Raw genomic sequence first — 26,133 nt, 5'->3', positions numbered from 1 at the left:
TGCCATAATTTGCTCTTTCCGTACTATCTTGCAGTCTTTAAATGTATATGCATAATATACATATAAAGACTGAGATTTTGTCCAAGTATCACTGAGAAAAACTGTCGCTACCTCCGTTTTGTTTTGTATTTTTACTGGTTTGTTAAGTTCAAGACCGTCATGCTAACCTCGCTTCGCCAGCCGTTAAAAGCCGGTATTTTCGGAGGTTGTGCTTGCTTCAACCGGTCACTAACATCTTTTTGCACACCTCAAAATTTCGTGAGAGTTCATAACTTTATCGTCAGTGTATTTCTCGTGCTAAAGTAGCAGTTTTTCACAACCACGAGAAATGCAGACTGTCACAGTCTGAATAATCCGAAATGTCGCTCATTCTCTCTCTCTCTCTCTGTTTGGTGTTGAATGCTTGTAATGTTGTGAATGGTGCACCAACGTGACGTAGTACATGGTCATCAACGCTCGTTGATCACAGGTGCGAATCGAAGCATCCATCAAGTATATTTAATTCGCAATAAAAATTAATCTATGAAGAATAAAAACTTCCTTTATGTCACAGTTCACCCAACGAACATTTTGTTATGGATACTCTAGGCTGTCACAAAATTTGAGAAATTGGATGGTTTTTAAAGAGGGCCGGAATATTATTTAACTCATTTTTACTCAATACGAATATATAGTAGTATAATTCAGGGGGGCCGGTCAGAGACAGAGGCGGGCCGGATTGGGCCGTTTCTTTGCCAGGTTCTGCTCTAGGCTGTCACAAAATTTCGACGACAGACTATGGCAGACCCAGGATTTACGAAGGTCAATGGTAAGTTAGTTTACCGAGAGCCAAAGTGTAACGATGAAGCGGTATGATAAATCGCTCGTATGCAAAGACCCCCGTCATCTTAATAACAGTAAAATGAAATTTATGCGGTTGTTGCATAACAATTTTAAGGAAAGCTGTCCGTGTAGTTTATAAGGAGAAGGTGTGCATTTATATGAGTATGGGTAACATATAGTGAGAACAGTATTATTAAGGGAGGCTAGTTCTTATATGCGTTTTAGCACCTTATTGTCGTGTAATTTTGTGTGATATAAGTGACCAAGTAGAGGTCATTCGTGTGTAGGTTGTGCAGCTGTGTTCTACTTTTGTAGATACAAAATATATTAACGGAAGAAAGGTACGTCAGTTCCTAATTTCACTTCCAGCTGCGTTGGTACTTGACAAAGATTTTGCAAAGTAGGAGCGGAATGAGGACAATTCTTTGATTTCAATGACCAGGATGTTATTATTGAAACAGGATCCAAAGGTCACTTGATCTTAACTTTTCAGTGATACGGGATATCTTAAACACTCAATCACTTCATATTCAATTCTACTTTGTGAAGGTTGGTAGAGATCCTGCTTTCTAGAGAATCAAGAATTTCAATGTCTTTCTTAAAATACAGAAACTAGTGCTAACAGCAGCATAAAATAAATAGTGTTAGTGGCAGTAGAAAGAAGCTGACTTTGGATTCCTGTTATTCTTAACAATCAGAAAAACGTCAAAAGATTCATTTTACTTTCATTTTTCTGTTTTAGTTTAGCTCACAACAAAATTGTTGAAGTAACAATTCGCGATGTTGTTACAATTTACATGTTCTGTAAAATACAGTGGCGTGTCTTCCGGAGATGTTTCTCCCAGTGTCCATTGTAGCGTCTTTAGTAATCCTGATTCTTTCTTCTGATAGTGAGTATGGTACTCTGACGAGGTTTTCTCTTTTTCAATATTTAATTATTAGTTTGTGTCTTATGATTCGATAAGTTGCTGCTTCTTGAACACGATTGACACATAATTATAGACGATTACTTAATCAATCGACATTTGATGGCTAAAAGCTCTTACTATGCCTGATACTTTACACAAGCAAGTTTTTTCATCTTCACACCAGGTTAGCAGTAAAATCATGAAAACAATTCTACGTGATATGAAAAGTATTAATCACAGTCTGCGTTTGAGATAATGCGTTTATTTCATACAGAGGTCAAGCTATAAAGATAATGTTTTCGACTGCCCATCCGTATGTGCAAACATGAACACATATCCATTCGTTACTGTTTAAATCTATACATGAAAATGTATCATTTATTCGTCAGTAGATAGATGCTAAATGTATGTTGCGATATGAAATGCTCAGTGTACAATAGATTATGCATTTTACTATCTGGGAATAAAATAGGCCCAGCTACGGTAACAGAAAAGAGCGATTTTGGCTGGATAGCTCTCAATTCTAGTGGCTACCATCTGCACCTTGAACCAATGAACTGGTCAGATGCTCAGACACACTGTCACGAAAAAGGAGCCAGTCTTCTGTCTTTGACGTCTAAGGCAGAAATGGTAAGTAATCAGGGTAACACATAGGGTAACACATAGATCATTTTTATTTGTGCACCGAAAAAAATTATAAAAGTTGTATTCTAAGATGTATGAGGTATAGCTTCTACAGCAGTCTGCCGTCTTTCTCAGTCTACTCTTCATGTCAGCGACGCCACATTACACTAAATTCAAGGTGCCAACGTGAATGGTTTGCATTTTGTTCTTTCTTTGTTTTTGCAGACATCTGTAGATATAGACGATATAAATGTAACCTGTAAATTTCAGCCCCCAAAACCGATCTATTAATTAATTATTCGCTAGCAAAGTACGCGATTCGAACCTGTGATCAACGAGCGCCGCTAACAGTGTACTACGTCACGTTGGTACACCCACACCAATCAGAGCGACAGTTCAGGTTAGTCGGAAGTTGAAAGTCTGCATTTCTCGTGCTAAAGTAACAGTTTTTCAGAACCACGAGAAATGCAGACTGTCAGCGTCCGAATAATCTGAACTGTCGCTCATTCTCTCTCATTGATGTTGACTGTTGTGAATGGTGTACCAACGTGACGTAGTACACTTGTCAGCGCTCGTTGATCGCAGGTGTGAATCATAGCTGATAACGAATGGGTTTTGGAGGCTGAAATTTACAGGTTGTTTATATAGCCTATATCTACTGATATCCGAAAAAACGCAAACCATTCAGGTTGGTCTTTAAATATTGGTTTTCCTTTTTTATTTGATTTGTGATTGTTTTCTTGGGTTGAAGCGAGGTAATGGATGTGGGCACCGCCCTGACACATATTCTGGTCCAGGGTAAAGTGCAATCTCTTATCTTACTCTACCAACAACCAAAAAGTCACACGCATAATTTAACATATTTTACAGTGGTGTGTATCATTTCACTTCAAATTTCCATACATAACTATTATCCTTTGTTAATCTCAAAACAAAACAGCTCTTCGACACACTAGCGGATATATATCAACAGTAATGCGTGACAGGCAAAAACATGGCGACATAGGTTATCACCTGCAGCGAAATGATTGATCATCTGGTTAAGGTATCATTCTAAGCAACAACAAAAAACAAAAAAAAAAAAAAATCAAACGGAGACACAAATTAGTATTGTATTGCTTTTCTTTTGTATTGTTGACTACTAACATTTGCATATGACAGCCCCTTAATGTTTCTTTTCTTGTGAGAGAGTTGGTATAATATAAATGAACCTCACAATGCTTTGTCATATTCTGTCTCTAACCTGTAAACATGAAGTCAAAAGTACTGACGGACCTTGAACTTTACACCAATCAAAAAACTTGGTGGCTAGGAGTGCGAAGAAATTCATCGGTCAGCAGCTCATGGGTGTCCCCAAATGAAACCTCACCTTTCTCTGGCCTAATGACGTGAGTTGTCTGCTTAGATATTTCAGAGTACGAAATCAGTAATCTACAACCAGGTGCGCATGCATTTCTAGAAAAAAACTTTAAGTGTGAAACACTAAAATCAGCTTAAAATATAAGTTTTTTTTACCTGCATGGAATTAAGTTAACCCCTAGATTGTACTTGGGTTCATGTGTGTAGTCCCACAAAAAGTACAATATTTTGATTTGAAAAACAATAAATCTGAAGGTCGGTAGGAAATAAAATATCCCAAAATGAACACAACAGAACATTTTTTATTACATTCGCATAACATTATGAACGTTACCACAGGCTGTAGGCAAATGAAATTTTAAATTTTTTTTGGCATTATCGTCAGACTTTCATGTCTTTTTTTGTCCCCAACAGACTGCAGGGTAAGACAAACGTTTGGGTGTGACGAAAGATAAAAGTAACAGAATTTACATGCATCTTTGCTAGTAAAAATATTAAAGGAATTCTTAAATAATAAGATAATCTAAGATAAAACAATATTGCATAATATACCATTAATGCTGTGTGATTTTTGTTTCATCGCTCCACCATTAACGACTGTCCACAAATTCTTCTCGGAGTGAAGACTGTGGAACAAAGATCAACCAAAAAACTGGAAAGATGATGAGGGCTGTGCGATGATGCTCCCTAGCGGCCTTCTGAATGAATTATCGTGTGTGAAGCGTCTCGCCTACATTTGTAAAAGACATCTTAGTAAGAATCAAGCACTTGAGATGTTTCTTTACAGTATTTCACAGAGGAAAAAGACACAAACAAAAACCAAATAAGCAAAAACATTGTTCATTTTTTTAAAATTATGTGCTGCTATTAAGAAATCGCCATCAGTATAAGCAGAAACATCAAAAGATGGGGATAATGGCTTTGATAACAGGAGAGTAGTTATGGTATTTTGGTAGAGTTTTTAAAAGGTTAGAGAAGAAGATAGGATGTCACGTGTCTGTCAATGCTTGTAAAACGCAATAGTTTGAAGCACAAGCTTTGCTAGCTCCTAGTCTGATGATAAATGCATGAGGCGCAGTTTTTCAGACCCGCTTTTCTGTTTCCACTTACGTCCATAAGTGTCATCTGTTACAGAGAATTTTTAAAAGTATGACACGACATGATTCCTTTGTCTCTGTTCTCGAATGCCGTTCAAAGGCAAACAAAGGACCCTAATAGTACTATAAATATTAGCCGATATAATCATGGGATTATGTGTCATTCAACATTTTGATAAACTAACTCTTTCTTTTCGTTTCAGTATGATATTTTCTCCTTTTTTGCAGGAAACATTTGCTGTTTAGTGCATGAAGTTTTATGTTCACCACATTTCTTCGTTTACCTTGAATTGCCTCACAGTGGTTTCCAAGCTTTACAGTATGCCTATGGAGTGACTAGAACTTAGGCTTTTAAAGAGATTATCATGCACTTTTTCAGCCTAAGTCGTGAAGACATATCAGGGCTTCTGCTAAGTCTAAATTCTTTGGGGTCCCAGGGACCCCTTCTTCAGATTTCTAAGGGGTCCCAGGCTAACTCTTAGGGGTCCCTTTACACTTTGAAAAAAAAACAAGAAGTCAACATAGTTTGTTCAACTGCCTTTCAGGCACACAAAGCACTGTAATGTCTAGTTAGAAACGGAGAGATTTCTGTGCCATGAAGTCTGTGCAACCATCTGTGATGAGCTTATGCTCAATTTACTTGAAGTGCTCACTTTCTTTCCGTTTCTGAGACGATGATTTAATGGAACCATGAACGTCCATGATGGAACTCTTCCCGGTAAGGGAAAAAAAAAAAAACTCAGTGCAAGGGAAGTAACTCTTACCTTGTAGCAGACGACAACAATAGATTGGGCTACGACACTACAGGTCAGTTACCCAATTTTGTATCTGTTCTTCGCCCAAATTTGAAGGGGTCCCCTGGGACCCCATTGACGAAAATTGAAGGGGTCCTCCGAACTTTTAATGCGTACTGTACGCAATTTTTTGCGTAAGCAGAAGCCCTGCCATATTTATGGTTGCATGACATGACTATTAGAAAAAAAGCTATGGTCTCACCGTCACTACCTTCCCCTAGCAGCATTGAAAATAGGTCCCATATGGGTCCCATAAAGATTGTCCCATATGATCTCGAAAATCCGGTTCTGACTGGATCTCCTAATACAAGCAACTACTTTTAGCCAATGGCAGACGTGCACAGCGACCGTGGCCGCCATTTTCAAATTTTTGTTTCTGTTCGCCATTTTGTTCTCCTGCAGCTGATCGGAAATTTAAGTGTTCTCCAGAATCAAATTGCAAGCAGCATTCGACTGTTCAACAATACAGTACGTTTATCCAACTTATACATACTCTAAATTAAATATACTAGTTATTTATTAATTCCAACAATGTCCAAATTTAATGCAGATCAACCACCCCAGCCTGCATGGGCTTTGGGTGTTTGAACGGCCCCGATAGGGAAGTGAGACTTTGGGATGGGAAGCGTGTAATTCGATCCTAAATTGACGCGTCCATCGCGCTTTTTTTCTTCAGCCGCTCTCGATTTGGTAGCCACGTGATCGTGTCGCATCCTTCCACCCTCCCCCCTCTTTCCCCATCGCCGCGTGTAGCTACAAGTCATGGTACGGGGTTAATCAGAGGTCACATCGGCCGGTTCAGCTTTGACCGGCGGGCAGACATTTTGAACTGTACGTCCATCCTCAAGTGAAACACCGCCGATTTCTGAAGTAAGTCTTAATAAAGTTAAGTGAAAGATGCCATTAAAACAACTGTACTTTATAACAGTGGATAGTCATGAATAATTTATGATCATATATAAGTATTGTAGTGCTTTTTGTGAAATGTTTCACGTGTTGTACCCGGCAGGTCTCACACATATACATCGCTAGCAACTCGCTTTTACATGACGCTGTCTTCTATATGTGCTGTAAATAATTTAAATGGTTTAACCATATCCTTCTTGTTGTAAATAATCAAATTGCTTAATCGTATCTCTTGCCTAGTAATTGCACGTATTTACTAATTACAGAAATGAAATGTTGAGCGCGAATACGATTGGCAGAAGCAAGAGGACAGTGCATGATGGGTTCAAATCAACTAGTCAAGAGGTAAAGCACACACACACAATCTCTCGTATCATTGATGATTAACTTCGAAGTTGAAATCTATGACATGAACTCATTGAGTCATGCTTGAAATTCGTCGTCTGCTTTCTCAATAACAGCGGTGCGGCGATTACCAAACGTTTGTGTCCGTCTTGGTGCATTCTAGGGGAAAGCAACAAGACAATCACATTGCTTTCTGAACAACTAAAATTTTGGAAAATTAATGCAAAGCAAAAGAAAGAATTTTATTTTTGTACTTATACACTTTGAAATTAAAACAAAATGTATGAAATTCAATGCTATGCAATGAACTTTGTCAAAGTCTGTCATTTTTCTAACAATCACTTATCTGATCACATATATTTTCTTTGTCTTTAAAATGCTGCATGCCATTTTTTCATTTTATTTTACATGATTTACAAAAAGAACTAATTATAACAATCTTTAATTGCAGATCACACTGACTAGGTCTGGCTCAGTGAATTTTACCAGTAAGTTTATTTTGTCTCCCTCTATGATTTCATCAGGATCACTATAGAAGCACAGGTTTTGTGTTTTTAATGGTGTACATGCACATCCTTATTATATCCATCTAAACATTTTCTGTTAATTAAAAAAATTGTCAATAGACTTACATCCATAGTTTTGTTTTGTCATTACTTTAAAGACTAAAAGTAACATTTTGATTTCAAATACATTTTTGAACAGAGTTCTCAGCAAAGTTGATGAGCAGAGCAAAACACTACAGAATGTAGTTCACAAACTGAATCAGGTCACCCTGCTTCTTCAAAATATGGGGAAAGAGGAGCTGATGAAGAAAGGAATTAGAACAAAAGTGGTATGTCATTTAAGTATAATGTGTTAGTACTAGACACCTTTTTTAAATGTTACCTTTAGCTTTAGCTAATATATCAGTTAATATGTATGTTATGCTTTACAGTCTTGATAAACCATTTAACAAACAGGCAGGCATAGCATCGGCTTACAGGTTAACTCTCCTGACAAGAATGTGTGGTCAGTGTAATATTTCTATTAAAAATAATACACATTTTATGAAGTACAAAATAATGTAGTATTTTATATGCATAGATTTTATTTATAAAATAATTCTATCACTTGCTTTTCATGGTGTCAAAATGAGCAGTCTGTGTGTCTATTAACTATGACCACTAAAATTGTTCTACTTTCATAAAGAACAGCTTTGATTAAACTCTTAATTAACTTGGTGATTTGAGTCACTTAATGCCATTATTTTCTCTGAAGTCCCACTAGGGTTTATTTAAGAGACTGGGTCTGGTTTGTAGCTATATTCATCATGCAACCATTGATCCCTCATCAGTGGAGTAGGGTTCAGCATTATATCTTAAACTTATCCAATCCAGTGAATTAATTTATTTCGCATTTGTATTGTAGTATTTTACATGGTGGAAACAACTAAAGATTTTTTTTAACAGGTTCAGCACCTCTTGTGCACGGAGAATTTTAAAACGGCTGCTTTCTTCAGAGCTGGCTCAGTGGAACCAAAGGGGAAAAAGTTTCCAGTCACTTCAGCTGAGAAGTATATTAATTGGTGTGTAGTTTTTGTTTGGTTTTGATTTCTTTGAGGTGTACGTCAATATGAACTTAAAAGGACAAGTTTCCGAACAATTTAAAAAAAATAGTGAATCTAAGTATTATTTTCTCTACATTTACAAATTTATTATTGTGTACAATAGCATTTAAGTCTACCTTACAATTTCTATTTGTGCACAGCTGCAGTCCAAGAGACATGGATTGAGGAATGATTCGAAGGGTGATGCCATCTAATGGTGAGTGGAATTACAAAATGAGTTTGTCAAGTTAAAATTATTAATGTGAGCATTGTTTTATTCTTCATGGATTTATTCAGTAGGCCTATTTACTTTACTTTTTGTACTAAAGATTAATTGGTTACTTTCAGATATTATCCAAAACTTCTTATACACACAAATGGCCATCAAGACATTACCGTTTAAAAATCTTTTTATTCCACTCTTGTTCAAGTTCTTGTAATCTCACTAGTAATTAGTAGATTTATGAAAGCTTTAACTCTTTCTTTACACAAGGCTAAAGGCGGTCAAACCCCCCTGTACGCATGAATTTACCCTTTTTCAAAAAATTATTAAAAAAATAACTAAACAAGATAGAACAGCAATTTAAATTGATTATGACAGATCAAAATGTGTAGAAGTGGAACAATTTTACCGTAATCTTGCTCGTGAACTCACTTTTATGATAATCCAACCAAAATTTGGTATATTATGTGAAGTTTGGAAAAATTTTTTTTTTTACACATTTCAAACAAAAAATTCGGGAGCAGATGAAAACCATTTTTACACCATTCATGGTCAAATTCTCCTTCATCTGAAGCAGGAATATCCTCTGGGATGTTCTTTCTTTTGTTATTCGACGTTTCAGATGCATGATGTTCGCAATGTGTACCATCGAAAAGGACAGGTAGTGTAGAATATCGGCGAGACTTTCGTTCAAACATACGTCCTTCGTCATGTAAGGGAGATAATTGTGTTCATAAAGGCCTAAACTATCTTATTTATTAATTTTTTCTTTTAAACCACGAGCTGTAAAGGCCTAAAAAAATTACAACAATGCATAAGCCCAATGTAAATACTGCGTAACAAGTGAGCAGGGCAAAATCGGCCACCCGTGTTGAGTGCATAAAGAAAGAGTTAAGCTTTCATCTATGTGAGAGGTTAGTTCTACTTACATAGCAAAAATCAAAATATGTAAATGCATTGTAACTTTTTTCTTTTCTTCTACAGGGATTCCACCACTCATGGATCGATTTTTGGTGTCATATTTTTCTATCTTTTATGTAAATTGTTTGACTTTATGTTATAAATAATTATTTCAAAAATAACTTTCATGGGGTAAAAAATTATTGACTGCAATTTTTATGTAAATAATTGGATGAATGCTTATGTTCAAAAACAACTTTAATGCTTTAAATAATGTAAACTGTTAAAATAGTTTTTTTGGTGTAAATAATAAAATTGTTTAATAATATCTCTTGCCTACTATTTATGCGTTGTGAGGAAACGAGATTTTGAAAAGCTGTTGAATGTTTTCTTCATGGTGTGCAAGCCTGTGTACCAGTGTAAGTAAAAGTGAGAAAGGGTGAGGAATGCAGCAAGAGGGGAGTGGGAGTTGGGAGTTTGATGGGAAAACACGACTTCTCATGGGCGATCGTTGGGTATGCAATGGTTTTTTGGTGGGAAGGTGGGTGGGTCTTTCGTGGGAAAACATGGCAACCCGTGGGAATTCCCTACGAGGTCCCCTTAGGGTCCCGCTTCCAAAACCCGAGAGGGACCCAACTTTCTTCCCGAAGAGGTCCCATGAGGGACCCAAGAGTTCTTGCAGGCTGGGACGTTCATAGGAGAAGGATTAGAGCACACGTTCAGAAATACATGAAAGCAATAAATGCAGAAGTTTTCAAGAAAGAAGTAAAGGCAGGCTCAGCAGTTCTGAACCTTAGCAATTTGATAATTCTTTAGTCGTAATTAATGATGCAGAGAATTCGGAGCTGTCAGAATTTCCTCCAATAACTTGTGATTACGATTTAACTGGCGATATTTCGATATTAGCATCCATTCACGATGGGTTTCAGCTTCGCAAAATCTAGATCAGGATCAAAACGAAACACCTCTCCCCAAGCATCCCAGAACACTGTTGAAAACCCCCCCAAAAGTTAAACATTAGGTCTGTAGAAAATAGTTCTGGATATTATTTTCACCTTGGACTTAAAGAATCTCTGTCTAAATCTAGTCTGGTTGGATTATCATAAAAGTACGTTCTTAAGAAAAATTAAGGTAAGACTGTTCCACTTCAACACATTTTGATCTGTCATTATCAATTTGAATTGTTCTAGAAGATCTTCTATCTTGTTCAGCTACTTTTTAATAATTTCTTGAAAAGGGGGTAAATTCATGGGTACAGGGGGGTTTTACCGCCTTTAGCCTTTAGGAGGGAAAGAAATGTACTGGGCTATGTTGTGTTTAACACCTGCATTTGAACTATCAGTGCAAATATGCTATACACATACATATTTTATTTATGTTTGCTTCACGTATTTATTTAACAGTGATGTTTACAAAGAAATAGGCTTTGCATATTTAGGATAAAATGCCTACAAACTGCATGTTGTTTCAGCAGATGGCCTTATTCCATGTTGTTGAGTTTTTGGAAGAAGCAGAAGGTTTAAAGGGGCCAGTAGCTGTAATTCCAGACAGCTGGCTGCTAGCATTTTTAAAGATTCCAGTGGTCGCAGGATGTGCAACTGGCCACCAAAATCTGCAAGCTTCATTATTAAACACCAGATTCCTCATGGCCCATGCATCCAGTTTGCCTGCACAAGTCATTAAGTAAGTGCAATTTTTTATTTCATAATGAATTTATATCAGAAAGAAAATTTATGAAGCGTGTGAGCATTGTGAAAATGACTGCTATACCATTATGTACTGCAGGAAAAAGGAAGGAGATAAAAAAGATGATGTCTGGACTGTTGCAACACTGTAGCAGGTACTGTAACTTTGGTTATTATGCTGCACTATAAAAGTGTAGTATTGTTAAAGGGAAATGTATGATATACTTTTGGTCTGGATTGGTGAAATTTAATTTGGCTACTTTTTAATATTTCCATGAAGGTAACTACCAAGCAGCTAGCCAAATCTGCGAGAGACTGAAAGAAATGTCGCAGGTGGAGAGTGATGACACAAATACTCCCAATCAAACAAAAAGGCCACGGATAACTCTGATTAGATTTCGGTCTGTTTTCATTTTCTCTTCTTAATTTTAGGGATCTTTTTGGACATTGTAAGGACACAAGACTGTGTCAATTTCCTGGTAAAATAGCATACTTAAAGTGATAAACAAATTTTTTCTTAATAAAATGTTCTTTACAAAAAATAAAGTTTTTAAACAACATATCAACAGCTTATAGTTTTAAATTTACTGAGCTAAATAAGTTTATGCAAATATATTCATTTGACACAGGGATGCACAGCTAACAGACATCGAAGGAGAGAACAATGCTGAGGAATCACTATGTGATGACCATTCAATGCAGCAGTGTCCACCACCATTGCCATACTCTCTGCCGCCAGTAGTTGTCAGCCCTAGGGTGTCCCCAAGTAGCAGCTATCGACAAAGTACTATTTCACCTTTGCCTTCACATCTCCAACACTCATTCTCAGGTTTTCGTCCTGCCAGCATAGGGACCCACAACCCCTTGGAAGGTAATTTGAAGTCATTTTGTTTATAATCATTTTAAAAGTTTGTTTTTTCTTACCCTCGGCCAAGACTTATTAACAGCGTTTTTGTGAAATATAGCCAGAAGTGGAAAATCCCAGCCTTCTTTTGCCATAGTGAAAAAAAAAAATGAAATACATATGGATCAGATATCAAATAGATATATGACAAATGGGAAAAGCAACCAAGAGTAGTGATATTTTCCAGGCATTGGGAATTATAGCGAAGCCAGCAAAGATCACATCTTATATGTTTTCTGCTATTGTGTTTGTTGGTTCCAGCTCAACTAGAGAAACTTGGGAAAGCAGCAGCTGTCTCTTGTGGAAGAGATGAGAGATGATATAAAATATGTGAAAAGGAGGCTTGCAAGGATGGAGAAACAACACCAGGAAAAGGAGGTGACAGGAGGAAAACTGCAAGAGGGGTTCCAGTTTCCCTTACAATCTTCAGAGGATGTTGACCGTCTGGAGTGGGATTGGAAGACTGACCCAGGAAAACGGACACACTCAGTATGTGCTGTATTCTGATTTGTTAGTAGGAGGAGTCCAATCTATTTCTGCTATTCCCTTTAAAGGTTTTTATAGCATTTTATTTTATAGAACAAATGACATGTCTGCAGTACTAAAAAGTAACAAAGGCATTGTTATGCTTGCATGGATTACAGCTGATAATAAATTTTCTATAACAACTTCAGCTTGGTTACAGAGAAAAATGGGAAACTTCCTTAATGGTTTTCATCCATATTTTGGTTTTATAATACTAGTTCTCATAACATGCATCATGATACTGCCCACAGCAACTTTTATTTTAAAAAAGGATGTATGCTTATTATTGTCTGTTTCCAGGAATGCCATTTGATGATGGGTGGAATATTCACTTTAAAGCACGTGGTGAGGAGCATACTATCTGTGCTATTTTCAACTGACTCAGCCCAGTGTTACAACTTCAATGGTCTGAAAGAGAAGAAGGGACTCAAGAACCACTCCTTTACAAACAGTTCAGGGTAAGGATTTAAATATTTGACTGTGTTTTCATGAGATTAAAAAAAAACATTACAGGGAGACAACTCTAGCATGGCGAACATTTCCTACCTCATTTCATTGTGATTCAATTACATTGCAAAATTAAAAATATGGACACATGTTTATGCAGTGTCTAGTCCTTTAATCAGCTGGTTAACTCTGTGTAGAAAGGAATGAACACAACAATTGAGAGATATCTTTACAGTTCGCATGTTTTGGGATTTTTAAAAAAATCAGTATATGTCCAGAGTTTGCCTGCCTAAAGAAATTCTAATGCAGTTCCACTTGTAGTTCCTTTCTGATTATAACGCTTAAAATTGTTATGGCACTTTACATATCTATATGATTTGCTTCTACCTTCCTTTTTTTTCTCTCATTATATTCTGTATTTTAGGGTTGTGACCTGCAATTAAGTGATTACTTTTATGCCGATCTCATATTCTTATATTTGTTCTATTTTTAGATGCTGCAAGAAAAAGTTATCCTGAACTACATATGCTGACTGCAGGTGCATACATCAATTTGGTTAACTGGTGCTCGGGATTGAGAGAATAGCAGAAGGGAAGGGGCTGAGCACAGCCTGTACAAGTCAGTAAATTGTTATGGGGTGGACGACGAGTAAAGCTGTACAACTTTACCTGCAGAAAAAAAGACTGTTAGGTTTTTAACGAGATTTTTTTTTTATCAGCTATTTATAAAAGTACAAGTTTTAAATTTGCATATTTTTTTAAATGGTTGTAGTTAATACCAGAAGCTGCAATCCAGCCTGGAACCTTTTATATTTAATCTCGTGGATTTTATTTATTATAAGAAATGAAATTGAAAGCAATTCAGTTCATGCTCATCATTTGATATATTGTAATAGATCTTTGAACCTTTTCTTTGGGAAAAATCTAATTAATGTAAAACTGCAATTTAATTTTAATGGTTTTGTCAGTGGATACTTGTTTTTGCTTCTTCTACAACTCATAATCAAATAACGAGTGTTGTATTAACATGTCATGAGGAAACATTTTTTATGCATTTAAATGGGACAATGCTTCACAATTGTTGTATATTTAAAATTACTTTTTTAATGACCTTGCTTTTTATCCTTATTTTCACAGACATTTTAACTTCAATAAACGTCAGTAAAAGACAATTCATGTTGTTTTTTTTGTGTAATATTTTGCATTTTTTGTGCACTTTTTTGCTGCTTAATTAATGTAATCATGGCAAAACACTCCGTATTAATCCATTTGTTTGGCATTTATAAGGTTATTTTGATGTATTTGATATTATTGGTATTTTTAGGAAGTTTAGCATATCGTGATTTACATTGTTGTAAATCAGGATATGTCGAAATACCTAAAAATACCAATAATATCATCAAGAATTCAACTGGGATTTATCTGGGATCTACCTGGTTTTTACACGGAAAATCTGACATGGGTCCCATATGGGTTCCTCTTTCAATGCTACTAGGGTTTCTTGTAGTCTGTTTGGATATCATTAATTGTGGCGCATGATTGTCACAAAATACACTAATATGGCTAATTAAATCTTCTTTTCCTTAAGGGACAGCACAAATTACAAGCAGAATGGAATGTGGTCATGGGTGGATCTTTATTTCTCCTTCTTGCTACAAGTTTTCCACTATTGCGTCTTCGTGGTCCAAAGCACAAAATGGATGTCGAGAAAACGAAGGCAATCTGCTGACTGTAAACTCTTTAGAAGAACTGGTAGGTGGTCTCCACTACATAGACAGACATACAAAAATCTGTTAGTTTTTTTTTATTGTTTTTTTTGGGGGGGGGTTGTTTGTTTGGTTTTTTTTTTTTTGCAGATTTATGTAGTGAGGACTGAATAATGTGTGTTGTATTTCAAGTTTCAGTAGACTGTGTTAAATTAGACCCATTTGAGTGTTGCTCATTTGTGCATTATTGATGTGCACTTCTCTGTAGCCTGTTTCGTCGGTAGTATCTTGGTTAGTTTTTAATTTTTCTCCGACAGCCTTTTATGCAGTTACTTTATAACTAACCAATGATCATATTAGTATAATCTTTGTCTTAGTAGGATTAGTGCACATTCACCCCTGTTTCTTTGTCCTTAAATTCTCCTTATTTTTACTGGTTGATGTGATTTTCTAAAATTTCTTGTCTCTTAAGATCTCTTCTAGTTTTGTAATAGGTTTTTTCTTTTATCCTTTAAGCGTATTAAGGGATTAACAAATGTGCCTAAGGGGTTGTTTGATGCTTTATCAATTATAATCTCTTAAAATATTGAAAGCGAAACTCGATTGAAATTTTAAAAAGACTGCATAGACTTTATTTATAGTTACAAATAAAGTATCAAATATTTATCATTCATAAGACATTTTATACAGTCATCCATTCATAATTAGATAAGAGAATAATACATAGTCTTCATAAAGTTGTATAATTGCATAAGCACTATTCTAACAAAACGTGTATATATATATTAACAGGTATTGTCTCCTTTTATGTGCTAAGTAATTATCTTTGATACTTAAAAATGGCAGGGCAATAACTAAAATACAAATGACAAATGACCAACTTTACTAATTCCAAAGGAAAATTATAAAAAAATACATAATAAATAATTATCATATTACCCAACCGGCCTTTTTCCTGAAGCTGCAGATAAAGAAGGCGATGTATCGTGCAAACAAGGAAGCTAACTGGTGGATAGGTTTATGGAAGACCTCGTCATCAAACAGTTCGTGGACATGGCTTGAAGGACCACCACATCTTGCGTCTCTAGTCATGTGGGTTGCTGTTGATAGTTACTTAGAATCCATAAAAGTGTATTTCTGAACACACGTTTGACTATTTTCGCAACTATAATCTAGGCGTGTTTTAGGCTGAAAATATGTCAGACATCTGCCCTGGTGCTCTGTAACTTTTCTCGACTTTTGCGTGTCGTCAGGGATCTGGTACATATATTCCTAGGAATGGTAGCTATAGGTCAGTCAAAACGACAAGATTTGCTCATAAGTTATTTATCATGGCTGTCCTGGCGGGTATTATTTTAGGGTAAGCTTTAAACGATATATCAACTCAGTAAATTCACAACAAACAGTAACCGGAATGTAGTTTCTGCCTTATATAAGAAGCGAGGTGTTGCTTATACGTAAGGATACTAATTCTGTCAGCTTTGATTGAAGGGTCGATGCAATACCTAGAATGCCACATTATTATCAAAACATAGCTAATATAAAGATATTAGACTGAAATGGCTTCAAGTCAGTATTGCATAGAATATTGAGGACAAAAATACTGTCATTTAACATGAGATGAGGAGGAGGATGTGTATGGCCCCTATAGATGGGAACAAGAAAACATTCAACATTTTTTTTTTTTTGGCAATGGGATTTGTTCAAGATTTTTAGCTAAACATCCAAATTATATGTTGAACTAGTGTGAGATTACCTCAAGGATGAATTTTAGTGAAAAGCTTATTTTTTGTGGGGATATAGCAATAATTTCAAGAGAGATGTACTTGATTTTACTAACTTCTGAATTATACATATATTTATCCAGATGTTAAAAGTCCATCCCAAATTATAACCGTTCATTCATATATTGAAGCATAGATTTCTTTTGAAAATTTTAATGCACAAAGATATAATGGTAAAACATGGCTTCCCTCATCTGTACCTTCTCGCTTAGATATAAATATTGACAGCCCCTTTTTTTCAAATTTATTCAAATTGTTTGGTAATGATGCGCTTTCTGTTGTATAATGCAATTGTTATGTAATATATATGCAAGGTGAAATTTAAATGTATTTACTGATGAAAGATATATTGCAATAAAAGAAGGTACTTATAAAAAAATTATCACTGAACTAAAGATTATGCAGAGCAAAAACTAAAGGCCAAGTAGTTCGCAAAATACGTGCTTCCGTTCCCTCCTACCATCCAGTTTGGGGTCAGGACTTGATAGTGCATATAATCACGTTGGTCTGTTACCTTTATCACACATATCACACATTGATGCTATAGGCTCCCTATAAATTGACTTTGGCCTGCAGACAGTGGAAAAAGCACGAGCCCAACAACGCGCTGGGTCAGGAAGACTGTGTGATGATGGACTCCAACGGCCTTCTGAGTGATGTATCTTGTGACTCCTCTCATCACTATATATGTTCAAGTAAGGCTATGTGCTTTTTGAAAAAGACGAAAACTTAAATTACTAAAACATTTAAACCAGAAAAAGTTTCAGAAAAATTTTAATTTGAAACCTTTTTTGCATGGAAAACGTATTCAGATTACCCAGTTACGGTTTGTCACAAGTAGGTAAGAGGCTAACTATAGAAACTACGTCCCACTATAGAAGACTATTCCAGTATATAGTTCAGTGTTTTTGGTAGATGCAGAGGATCACGTAGAACGTAGACTAGGAACACATCTAACTGTAACAATGATGTGACCTGCTGTGGGTTTTTTTTTTCAAATTCTCTGTACGCTGTGCCTGTCATGCAGCTAATTGAAATCATCATGGACTTACATGTGGAAAACCTTTCTTACAACAAGTGGTCCCTCACAATACATTCCTTTTAAATGATTTCATTGGTTTTATGTGAATATAGGGTCCGCAGACGAAATCAAAGATTGTGGCGGTGGATGGACCTTGATCCACCAAGCTTGCTACAGAATTTCCGCAAAGACCGCGGCGTGGCTCGACGCCCACAACGAATGTCAGGCAGACGGAGGAAGCCTGCTTACTGTGAAAACTCTTTACGAACTAGTATGTAAAATCACCATATAATTACTTTATGATAGTTCTAAAAAATTATTCTTCTTCTGCAAATGTTTACACCCTAACACCAGACTGCGCCATTTCTGTAGGCATGTGTCCAGCAATCTACATAAGATTAAAATATTTAATAACACTTTCTATCTCTCGTCACTGACGTGTAACTGTTTGTTGAGGAGGTATAGGATGCATGCTCTAACGGAAAACATCAGTAGTGAGTGAAATAGGAATTTAGATGTGTTTTAACACAAGGCTAAAGGCTGTTCCTTTATGATCTGTTATCATTCATGATTTTATTTTTCAACTTAAGGGGAAAATACTACTGGAAGCAAAAGGGTGAGCAGTCGGTGGTTGGTAGGGAGGATTTCTACAGTCAGAAGCACTTGGGAGTGGGTTGATTCAACGACAGTCTTCTCAAGCCTAGCTATGTAAGTGGCCATTTACTATTTATTTACTCTTTCCATATATCTTAAAGTGCCTATAAATGGGCATTAGAGTTACTTATTCATAAACTGTAAGCTTTATTATTATGTTTACTACGTCACGATGATATTGCTTTATATATATGTTCTTCGCTGTATGCTAGGCTGATGATTGATTTGTAGTCTTTAACATAGTGCATTAGGCGGGCTCTGATGCAAAGAAGTGCATATTGTTATTATTGTTGTTGTTTTTGTTGTTGAATTAACATTTAGATTTAGGGTTACCTATACAGTAGAAAAGCCAAGCTGTTTATTAATCGAGTGGGAAGTAAGTAGTAAGCTACCAGTAAAATTAATGTGGAAATAAAACGACGACTCTGGAATCAATTCAAACAACAGTAATAAGAAACAATTACATAGTTAGAACATATGCAGCGATCAGTCATTTACCTATTCTCTTGTTCCATAATGTAACCTGTGGTCTCTAGGTGAGATTCCATTATAAGCAATCAAATATTTTAGTTTTAAATGCTAGACTAGAGCTCAGTATACCTATGAGAGATTTTTGAAAAAATCCTGTTGCTTTAAAATACGAAATTCTATATCAGGAAGCTTGCAGAAAAAAATTATTGTTGTCTCAGAAGTTCAAAAGGAAACACTTAATTGTGATCATTTATCTCTTGTATACACCTCATGGTTTGAGGCTGGATGTATTTAAAGGGAGTTTATTTTTGTCATATTTTGTTGGTGAAATGTTACTAAAACTCTTTTAAAGACCGTGGGAGGAAAACGAGCTCAGTCCTGACAGTGACAGAGACTGTGCAGAGATGGACTACAGCGGTCTACTGAATGATGCTCCATGTCACTCTTTGCTCCCCTACATCTGCGAGAAACCGTTAAGTAAGTGTCAACGATTTCTGATGGGTAAAGACCTGAATGGAAGTGAATATTCGAGAAGGTGCCTTTTTGGCATTTAAAGTTTAAAAGGATTTAAGAAAATGACTGAATTAGTTTCTGTCTTTATTGAATAGTGTGGCGCATTTGAAAGCTATGTAATAACAATCGAAAAGAAAACCGTTTAATACGCTGCTGATAATGCAGGTTAGCTTTATTCATTTAGTGGCGATGAGGGATTTGGTTATGTAGACTGTTACATTTTTCTGTGTACAGTTTGTCTCCTATAGACCTTTTAATATACATAGTGTTTGTTTGAAGGACAATATGATAGAACCCTTAAATCACCGTCTATCGCAAAGAGTATTTTATCGTCTGTTCCCCTTGTTACAGTGGACCACTCAAAGACTTGTGATTTTATGTGGGACCTACTCAATGGTATTTGCTATGTTCATTTCACACGTGCCATGTCGTGGTCGGACGCGCAAGAAAGCTGCCAGAAATCTGGAAGTAACCTGCTGTCTATCAATTCTTTGGACGAACGGGTACGTAGCAGATACTATCTAATGTTTGGGGTTTGTTTTCAAAATGGATGCTAGATATATAACCATATGTTGATCTGCTTGGGACGAACTGGTTGTAGTAAAGTACAATTACTAAAGCACTTGAAAGTAGACAGCTGAAGATTACAAAAGTTGGGATAACCTTTAAAGGTGGATTGAGATAATCTAGATTATTTCATCTGTAGCATCTTGATGTAAACATCTTGTACACTTGTCCATTATTTATAATCTTTTTAATACCATAGCATCTTGGTGTTCCACCCTTAGCAAAGAGAGAAGAAGCAAGACTCGGAACGCTTTGGAATAGTTTATCGGTGTTGTGGTATACTTTTGTCCAATCTGAAAATGTATGTGAGGAGAAATTACAAAATGCATTGTCCGGCAATATCATGATAGGATAATTTAATTCTTACCCTTACTCAGTCAAAGGGCGACCACTTTGCGTATTGGTAATGATGTCGTTGCATATAGACAGGTCCAACGACTTATTCTGTTAATACTTTGAGTTTAGTGACTGCTGGTATCATACTATCTTTATTCTGTAGTGATGACACATTCAGAACATAAGTGTACTTTAGGTCTGAGTTTATATAGACTTATTTCTCCCAAACCAAGCTATGAGACTATTGGTTATATCAAATAATTCACTGTTCATTTTCTTCATTAAGGTTTACCCTCGGCGAGACGAAAGAAAGTGCGCAAGATGGCAAAATGAAGGAAATGACTTTAAATGGTTTCATTTGTTTATTATTTTTGATAGTCTATACATAAACTAACATAACTTACTGAAATAAACAGCTAAAGACTTCCTAGTAACTTTTGTGCAGACATGGGTGCTGAGAATGTTAAAAGCAAAAAGCAGAAGGTGGTGGGTTGGACTGCAGAGGACTTCACCGGGTAACGACACGTGGAAATGGCTCGATTCAGTCACAGACTTTTCCAGCCATGTTACGTGAGTGTGTTTCTCGATGAGAGTACATTGTGTAGATCTTTCTGTTATACCTATCTAAAGTTTTCAACCGCGTACAGCGATAAGCGGGAGCCTTTCTTTTATTTCAATACTAGCCGGAGTACCCACCTTCGCCATGTCTGATCTCTACCTCTTCCACCTGCGATGATTGTCAACCTTCTATTGTTTTGAGTTATGTTTACACATGCACGGCGTCGGTCTCATGAAATACTTTCCTAGACTGATAGGTTGACAGATAATGTTTCGGCCCAGCGGGGACCAACTTTCAATGGACTATTGTAAAGAGGCTAGAAAAATAGAGCTATATGGAAAAACCACATGAAATGTAGCAGATGTCGGGCAAATATAAACCTTGCATCTGCTACATTTATTTTACTGCTTTATAGAGACTTAGTCAAGCACCAAAAATTTTAAACACAACTATTACAAAGATCATGTACATGAATTGTCAAACAGGTTTTTATAGCTTAAATCCATATATTGTTGTTGTCTCAAATCCACTGTTGTGATCACAGAAAATAATTGAATATACCCTGTTTCGGTGCCGAATTTAAGTTACTTTGTAATGTCTCAAACGTTTGTTGCTTTCACCGTACAAATGTTGTTAACAAGTTCATATAACATGGTTTGAACGAAGTCCGTGGGGCACGAACGAGCCTAACAACATGGGAGGTGATGAGGACTGCGCAGAAATTTCCCCACGTGGTCAACTCAATGATGAGTCGTGTTCGGAGTCTTTCGGCTTCATTTGTGAGAAATCTTCAAGTAAGTGCCTTTATCTTGTAGTATCTTTTATCTTTTGTGGGTGGATTTTGACAGCAACTGTGGGAATTTTAAAATGAAAACTTTTACTGGGCCTTCGCTATAAACTGTAGATTCTCGAACCTAATTTATAAGGTAGGATAGTAAAAGTTTTGGTCTTTGAGCAAAACCTGGGTTTTAAAATCTGATGTGAAAGAACGGTAGAAACACAATACATAGAATCAGATACTGATTCTTATTATGAAGTCGAGTATAGCGACAACTTTCTATTACAATCTTTGAAATTATAATCTTTATATGGCATAGGACCTGTTTGTAAGAATCACGTATTTATTGTTGCAATATGATAGATTCATGCCACAGTGCACGTTTCCAGATGCGACACCTGAAAACAGAGCCGAGAAATGCGGAATGGACTGGATTTTCTTCAAAAATGCTTGCTATAAGCTGTCCACAAACCAGATGATTTGGTCGCAGGCCCGGAAGAAGTGCGAAGAGGGTGGGGCCAACCTGCTGTCTATAAATTCTGTAGACGAAATGGTAAATAAAATTTTTTTTTAATAAGAATGATTGTTAGTCATTTTGTGACTACTAAAACAATAATGTATTACATATTCATTTCTTTCTTTTATTGATGATGAAAAGAAAGCTAATGTCTTAGTTCGAGTACTGCAACAACAACCACAACAGCAGCAGCAACAACAACAACAGCAATAATAATTGAAAAACAGTGTTACTAGTGTGAATATGATTGTCTGTAAATGTTTGTGAGAGGAAGGCTAAATACTGAGTACTAAGTAATGAAATACTGATGTCGTTATTAATCATACAAGTATCTCTACATACATAGACACATTTTTAAATACATGTCGCTATGATACTTAAATGCAGATTATGATACAGTCAGAGATAAGAAAGGTGAGCGAACGATGGTGGATAGGGCTGAAAAGGACACCAGGTCTCCAGACAAAGTCACCGACAGACTTACTCAGTCATGCCATGTGAGTATTTTCCTGCCTATTTTTATTTTTTTAATTTAATTTCTAATAAATTCTTTAGAATTCTGCTGCTATGATGTGTTGCGGCCCTATGCTCCACTTGGGGTGATTAGGAACAAGAAGAAGAATGATGTGTTTAGATCAGTCTAGTATTTTCGGCGCATTTTGGCTGGGAAAAAAATGGAACACAACTTAAAAATGTCCAAAACACGAGATCTGCTTTTCTGGCTTGAAATTCTTTTGCCTTCTCCATACCTCCTTCCCATTTACTTCATAGGTCTGCAGGCGGTAGTGCCTCTTGATTATAAAGACGAGACTTTGTCTGTGTCCCTTTCACAAATTTACCCCCGTGTACCGTGTATTCTATTCTCCTGATCATCCTTAGTATACAGCTCTTTGTTTACTTGCAACTGAGAAACAACACATCACCCACTGACCTCCTTATCTATGATGGTTTGTCATTAGTAGTCTTCCTACACTTGAAAGTTTGAAGTGCTGAAATCCATCCTTTTTTTTTTTTTTTTTTGCTGTCGTTATCTGTTGACGGTGAACTCTATCTCGTTCTTCCAAATCAAAGCTTTGCTAAGATCACATCGTCCCGGGTATGGCTTAGCCACCGCTTCACAACCAAAGTAAGACGCTTGTCCAGGAAGGACCACCAACGAAACGCATCACATACTTCTTTCTCCGTCTGTCGCCGAGTTATTGTGGTTATTCCCTGGACAATCATGTTCTAAGCGCATACACTTATACACTTAACATATTAGTTTATCATAATTTACAGAGAAGCAAACAGTTAATATCATTTACCATGTCGATTTTTGCAACTTTTTAACTTTTTCTCTTCCCCCTTTGACACTCGGATAAATATTAAATATCTAATTGTTAGGCTGTTTTGCGCTGACATATGTTCATTGTCATGCGGGTCAGTTATCGGCTGATAGCTGAGGTTACCTTTGTTTTACGACAGGGCGGAGTCTTACTGTGTGGAGATGACCCCTGGTGGCTTTCTCAGCTATACAAATTGCAGTGACATTCGACAATTTATATGTGAAGATCGGAAAGGACGTATGTAGCTTTTAGGCCGATTGGCAGTCTAAAGTTTTCATTTCTTTCGTTGAGCAATATGACATAGATATAACAGTACTGAGAACAATATACATGATGTTAAACTTGGAATCAGAAATCAAAACTATGTCTATGAAATATTATTGTACACATGACATCATTTCACACCTCAGGAACACACACAACATAATTTGCATTGTTGTATTTTTCTGTTTTCTGACATCACCTTTAATTCACACACTTTGATGTTCTGACCCGGCAGAAGTACAAATTTGTCGAGAGAATTCGTGTTTTGAGGATTTTCTGATCCTGCAAAGCCTTTGTGTTACCGTTTACGAGACGGATTTTGCTCAAGTCATTGGCTAAACCACTTAATGATGTTCATTTATTCGGTAAGTAAGACGAAAATTATACTTTTATTATTTTAATGCTCAATTAATTTTGCTCTATTGAAATTTTAAACTTCAAGAATAAAGAGTACCTTTCTGTTCATGATAGTGGTCTTAAATGCTTCATGAATAGTATATGGTAGTTCAATAATATCAAACTAAAATACAACACGCAGTAACTGAAATAATTTGTCATAATAAGTAGTGTGAATCATTGTAAATAAGAAGTTTGTATGGATATTATTTTTTTATTATGTGACACGTTAATTTAAGTAAACTTTCTGGTTTAAAGTGGAGGACGACCATACCAATCACTTGTTTTTAATATTTTGATAAGATCATTAATGTTTTTGTAGATTTTAATAGTCTTATCTTTCACTAATTCTTATGTTCGATAAATGTTTATTTTCATTCATTTATTCCTGCAACTGGTACCGGAGATGAACTCACGCCAGAGGCGGGTCTTGAGCCTGCATGAGAAGGTCCCCTAGTGAACAGTCGATCCACTCCGACAAGCTTTTCTTCTGTTTGGAGAAACTTCGCAGCATTTAGTAAATTAAATTAAAATAGCAAATATTTGTGCTAGCAAATTACTAAGAGATATGCAAGCACTGTGAAATAATGACTGATAACGAAATGAGATGGATCTATTAAAATTTCTTTAGAACTATGAAGAACTTACACATGGCTCTGTGTACACAAAATCACTAGCACCAGAGTGTATTTACAACAGAAGCCATATCATTATGATTCAGACAGTAAATGCAAAATAATAATTAATTTAATAACAATGGCAGTACAAGGGCAGCAGTTGCACTTGTCATCTCGGTGCATTAACAAAATCATGATTCCCAGTCACTTGATTCCCGACACTTAATCCCCTAGACTTTTAATCCCTAAGCACTTAATCCCCACACACTTAATCCCTAAACTAAGCTCTTAACTATAAAAATTATTGTGATGTTTATATGAAAATAATTATTTGAATTTCAATTCAATTTTTCGCCGGCTTCATAATTTTTATAGTTAAGGGTTTAGTTTGGGGATTAAGTGTCCGGGGATTAAGTGACTGGACACCCAAAATCATAAAGCTAGAGACTGAAGCAGGAAGCATGTTTATGTTGATAAGATGTTCAACTTCCTGAGACTTCACCACAGGAAAAAGAGCAAAGATTATGTCCTGGTGTTGTCTGCATTTTCAAGGCAAAACTGTGATGTTAATACAATGTACAACGTTTGCTGTAGGCAAAATCCAGAAATTCGTTCTTTTTATCTGTGAACAGGCAGTGGAGCTGAGAGAAAAAGAATGTTTGTCTTTTATGAGTCTTTGTTCTCAGCTTTATTTGATCACAGAGAGAATGGCTGCACAGCATATTATAGTTTACTTTATAACATTGTCATTTCCTCTCTTTGGTGACTGCAATAGTGCTAACAGAATCATGAATGCCTACATATGAATGTTTGGAAAACACCATTCTTCACAGTTGATAAGTTTAAATAACTTAATATGTTTAAATTGTAATTTTTTCGTATATTTGGTTAAGGTTAGCTTGCGGACGTTTGTGTTGAATTATTTGTAGTGGAATTACTAAAATATTGTTGCAGGAAGAAGACTGTGGGTTATGAATTATTTTCGTGTTATTTGGCCACTGCTATCTTCTTTCCTTCCCTTTCAGTTCAATTACCCTTACCATAATTTATTCGCTCTCTGTAATATAATAAAGGCACGGGGTTCCCAATGTTTTGGAAAATGTTGACAGCCGCTTATTCTGGTAGTTATGTGCCTGCTTACACCCTTTTCTTCTTCTCTATTTCTTTCCTTCTTTTTTTCTAATGGATGAGCGTCTGGCGGTACGACAGGTCGAGCGGATCCCCGACATTTTGTGATATTGGAGAAACCAACCCCGGTGACGAGGTCGTCCCCTGAAAAATTCATTTATCAAAATCTGTTTAATGTCAGATCTGTTGGGCAGGAAGGCGATATTACACTGAGTTCGTCTGAGCGATCAACAGGGCTTAGCAAGAGACTCAGTGTGGCGCGAGCTGCGAGATATTTACTTTTCTATATATGTATATAATTTGACATAATATTCTCCACATTTTCCAATAAAGAACTGACGTCAATGTTAGCGAAAACTGAAATGCCAGAC

General features: G+C 36.2%; 4 protein-coding genes across 5 annotated transcripts in view; all 4 read left to right on the top strand.

Moving 5' to 3' along the window:
- The window catches only part of LOC112573785 (adhesion G protein-coupled receptor L1-like), a 202,258-nt gene that overhangs the window by 79,872 nt on the left and 96,253 nt on the right, over positions 1-26,133 (top strand). The gene's annotated exons all lie outside the window — the stretch shown is intronic.
- LOC112573075 (secretory phospholipase A2 receptor-like) overlaps positions 1-26,133 on the top strand; it is a 63,625-nt gene that overhangs the window by 8,322 nt on the left and 29,170 nt on the right. The window lies entirely within an intron of this gene.
- LOC112573079 (C-type mannose receptor 2-like) lies at positions 1,219-24,941 on the top strand. Of its 2 annotated transcripts, XM_025253096.1 has the most exons (12): positions 15,902-15,924; positions 17,193-17,311; positions 17,751-17,908; positions 18,228-18,345; positions 19,115-19,239; positions 19,627-19,778; positions 20,624-20,748; positions 21,404-21,531; positions 21,905-22,068; positions 22,420-22,529; positions 23,497-23,594; positions 23,857-24,941. In XM_025253096.1, the coding sequence occupies exons 2-12, from the start codon at positions 17,304-17,306 to the stop codon at positions 23,958-23,960; spliced, it is 1,290 nt and encodes a 429-aa protein (XP_025108881.1). In that variant the 5' UTR covers positions 15,902-15,924; positions 17,193-17,303; the 3' UTR covers positions 23,961-24,941. The 2 variants fall into 2 exon arrangements, 1 of the variants encoding a protein (XP_025108881.1); XR_003101158.1 differs by lacking the exons at positions 19,627-19,778; positions 20,624-20,748; positions 21,404-21,531; ... (2 more) ...; positions 23,497-23,594; positions 23,857-24,941 and adding exons at positions 1,219-1,371; positions 1,638-1,712; positions 2,203-2,360; ... (1 more) ...; positions 4,339-4,466; positions 14,715-14,878 and having other exon boundaries at positions 15,794-15,924.
- Positions 10,238-12,398, top strand: LOC112573083. Its single transcript, XM_025253101.1, has 3 exons — positions 10,238-11,249; positions 11,532-11,652; positions 11,881-12,398. Exons 1-3 carry the CDS (start codon positions 11,219-11,221, stop codon positions 12,146-12,148), a joined length of 420 nt encoding a protein of 139 aa, XP_025108886.1. The 5' UTR covers positions 10,238-11,218; the 3' UTR covers positions 12,149-12,398.

Source organism: Pomacea canaliculata, linkage group LG10 (assembly GCF_003073045.1).
Source record: "Pomacea canaliculata isolate SZHN2017 linkage group LG10, ASM307304v1, whole genome shotgun sequence".
In the NCBI taxonomy this organism is placed as follows: domain Eukaryota; kingdom Metazoa; phylum Mollusca; class Gastropoda; order Architaenioglossa; family Ampullariidae; genus Pomacea; species Pomacea canaliculata.
The sequence above is the reverse complement of the archived record's forward strand: the minus strand, read 5'-3'. Positions and strand labels throughout refer to the sequence as shown.

What these genes read in the sequence shown, in the direction of transcription:
- LOC112573083 (XM_025253101.1), top strand. Translation starts at nt 11,219, where the DNA reads ATGCATCCAGTTTGCCTGCACAAGTCATTAA. An exon ending in TTGCCTGCACAAGTCATTAA is followed by an intron (nt 11,250 to 11,531) that starts GTAAGTGCAATT and finishes ATTTCCATGAAG; the next exon opens with GTAACTACCAAGCAGCTAGC. An exon ending in ATAACTCTGATTAGATTTCG is followed by an intron (nt 11,653 to 11,880) that starts GTCTGTTTTCAT and finishes CATTTGACACAG; the next exon opens with GGATGCACAGCTAACAGACA.
- LOC112573079 (XM_025253096.1), top strand. An exon ending in TGAAAACTCTTTACGAACTA is followed by an intron (nt 17,909 to 18,227) that starts GTATGTAAAATC and finishes TTTCAACTTAAG; the next exon opens with GGGAAAATACTACTGGAAGC. An exon ending in GACTTACTCAGTCATGCCAT is followed by an intron (nt 22,530 to 23,496) that starts GTGAGTATTTTC and finishes GTTTTACGACAG; the next exon opens with GGCGGAGTCTTACTGTGTGG.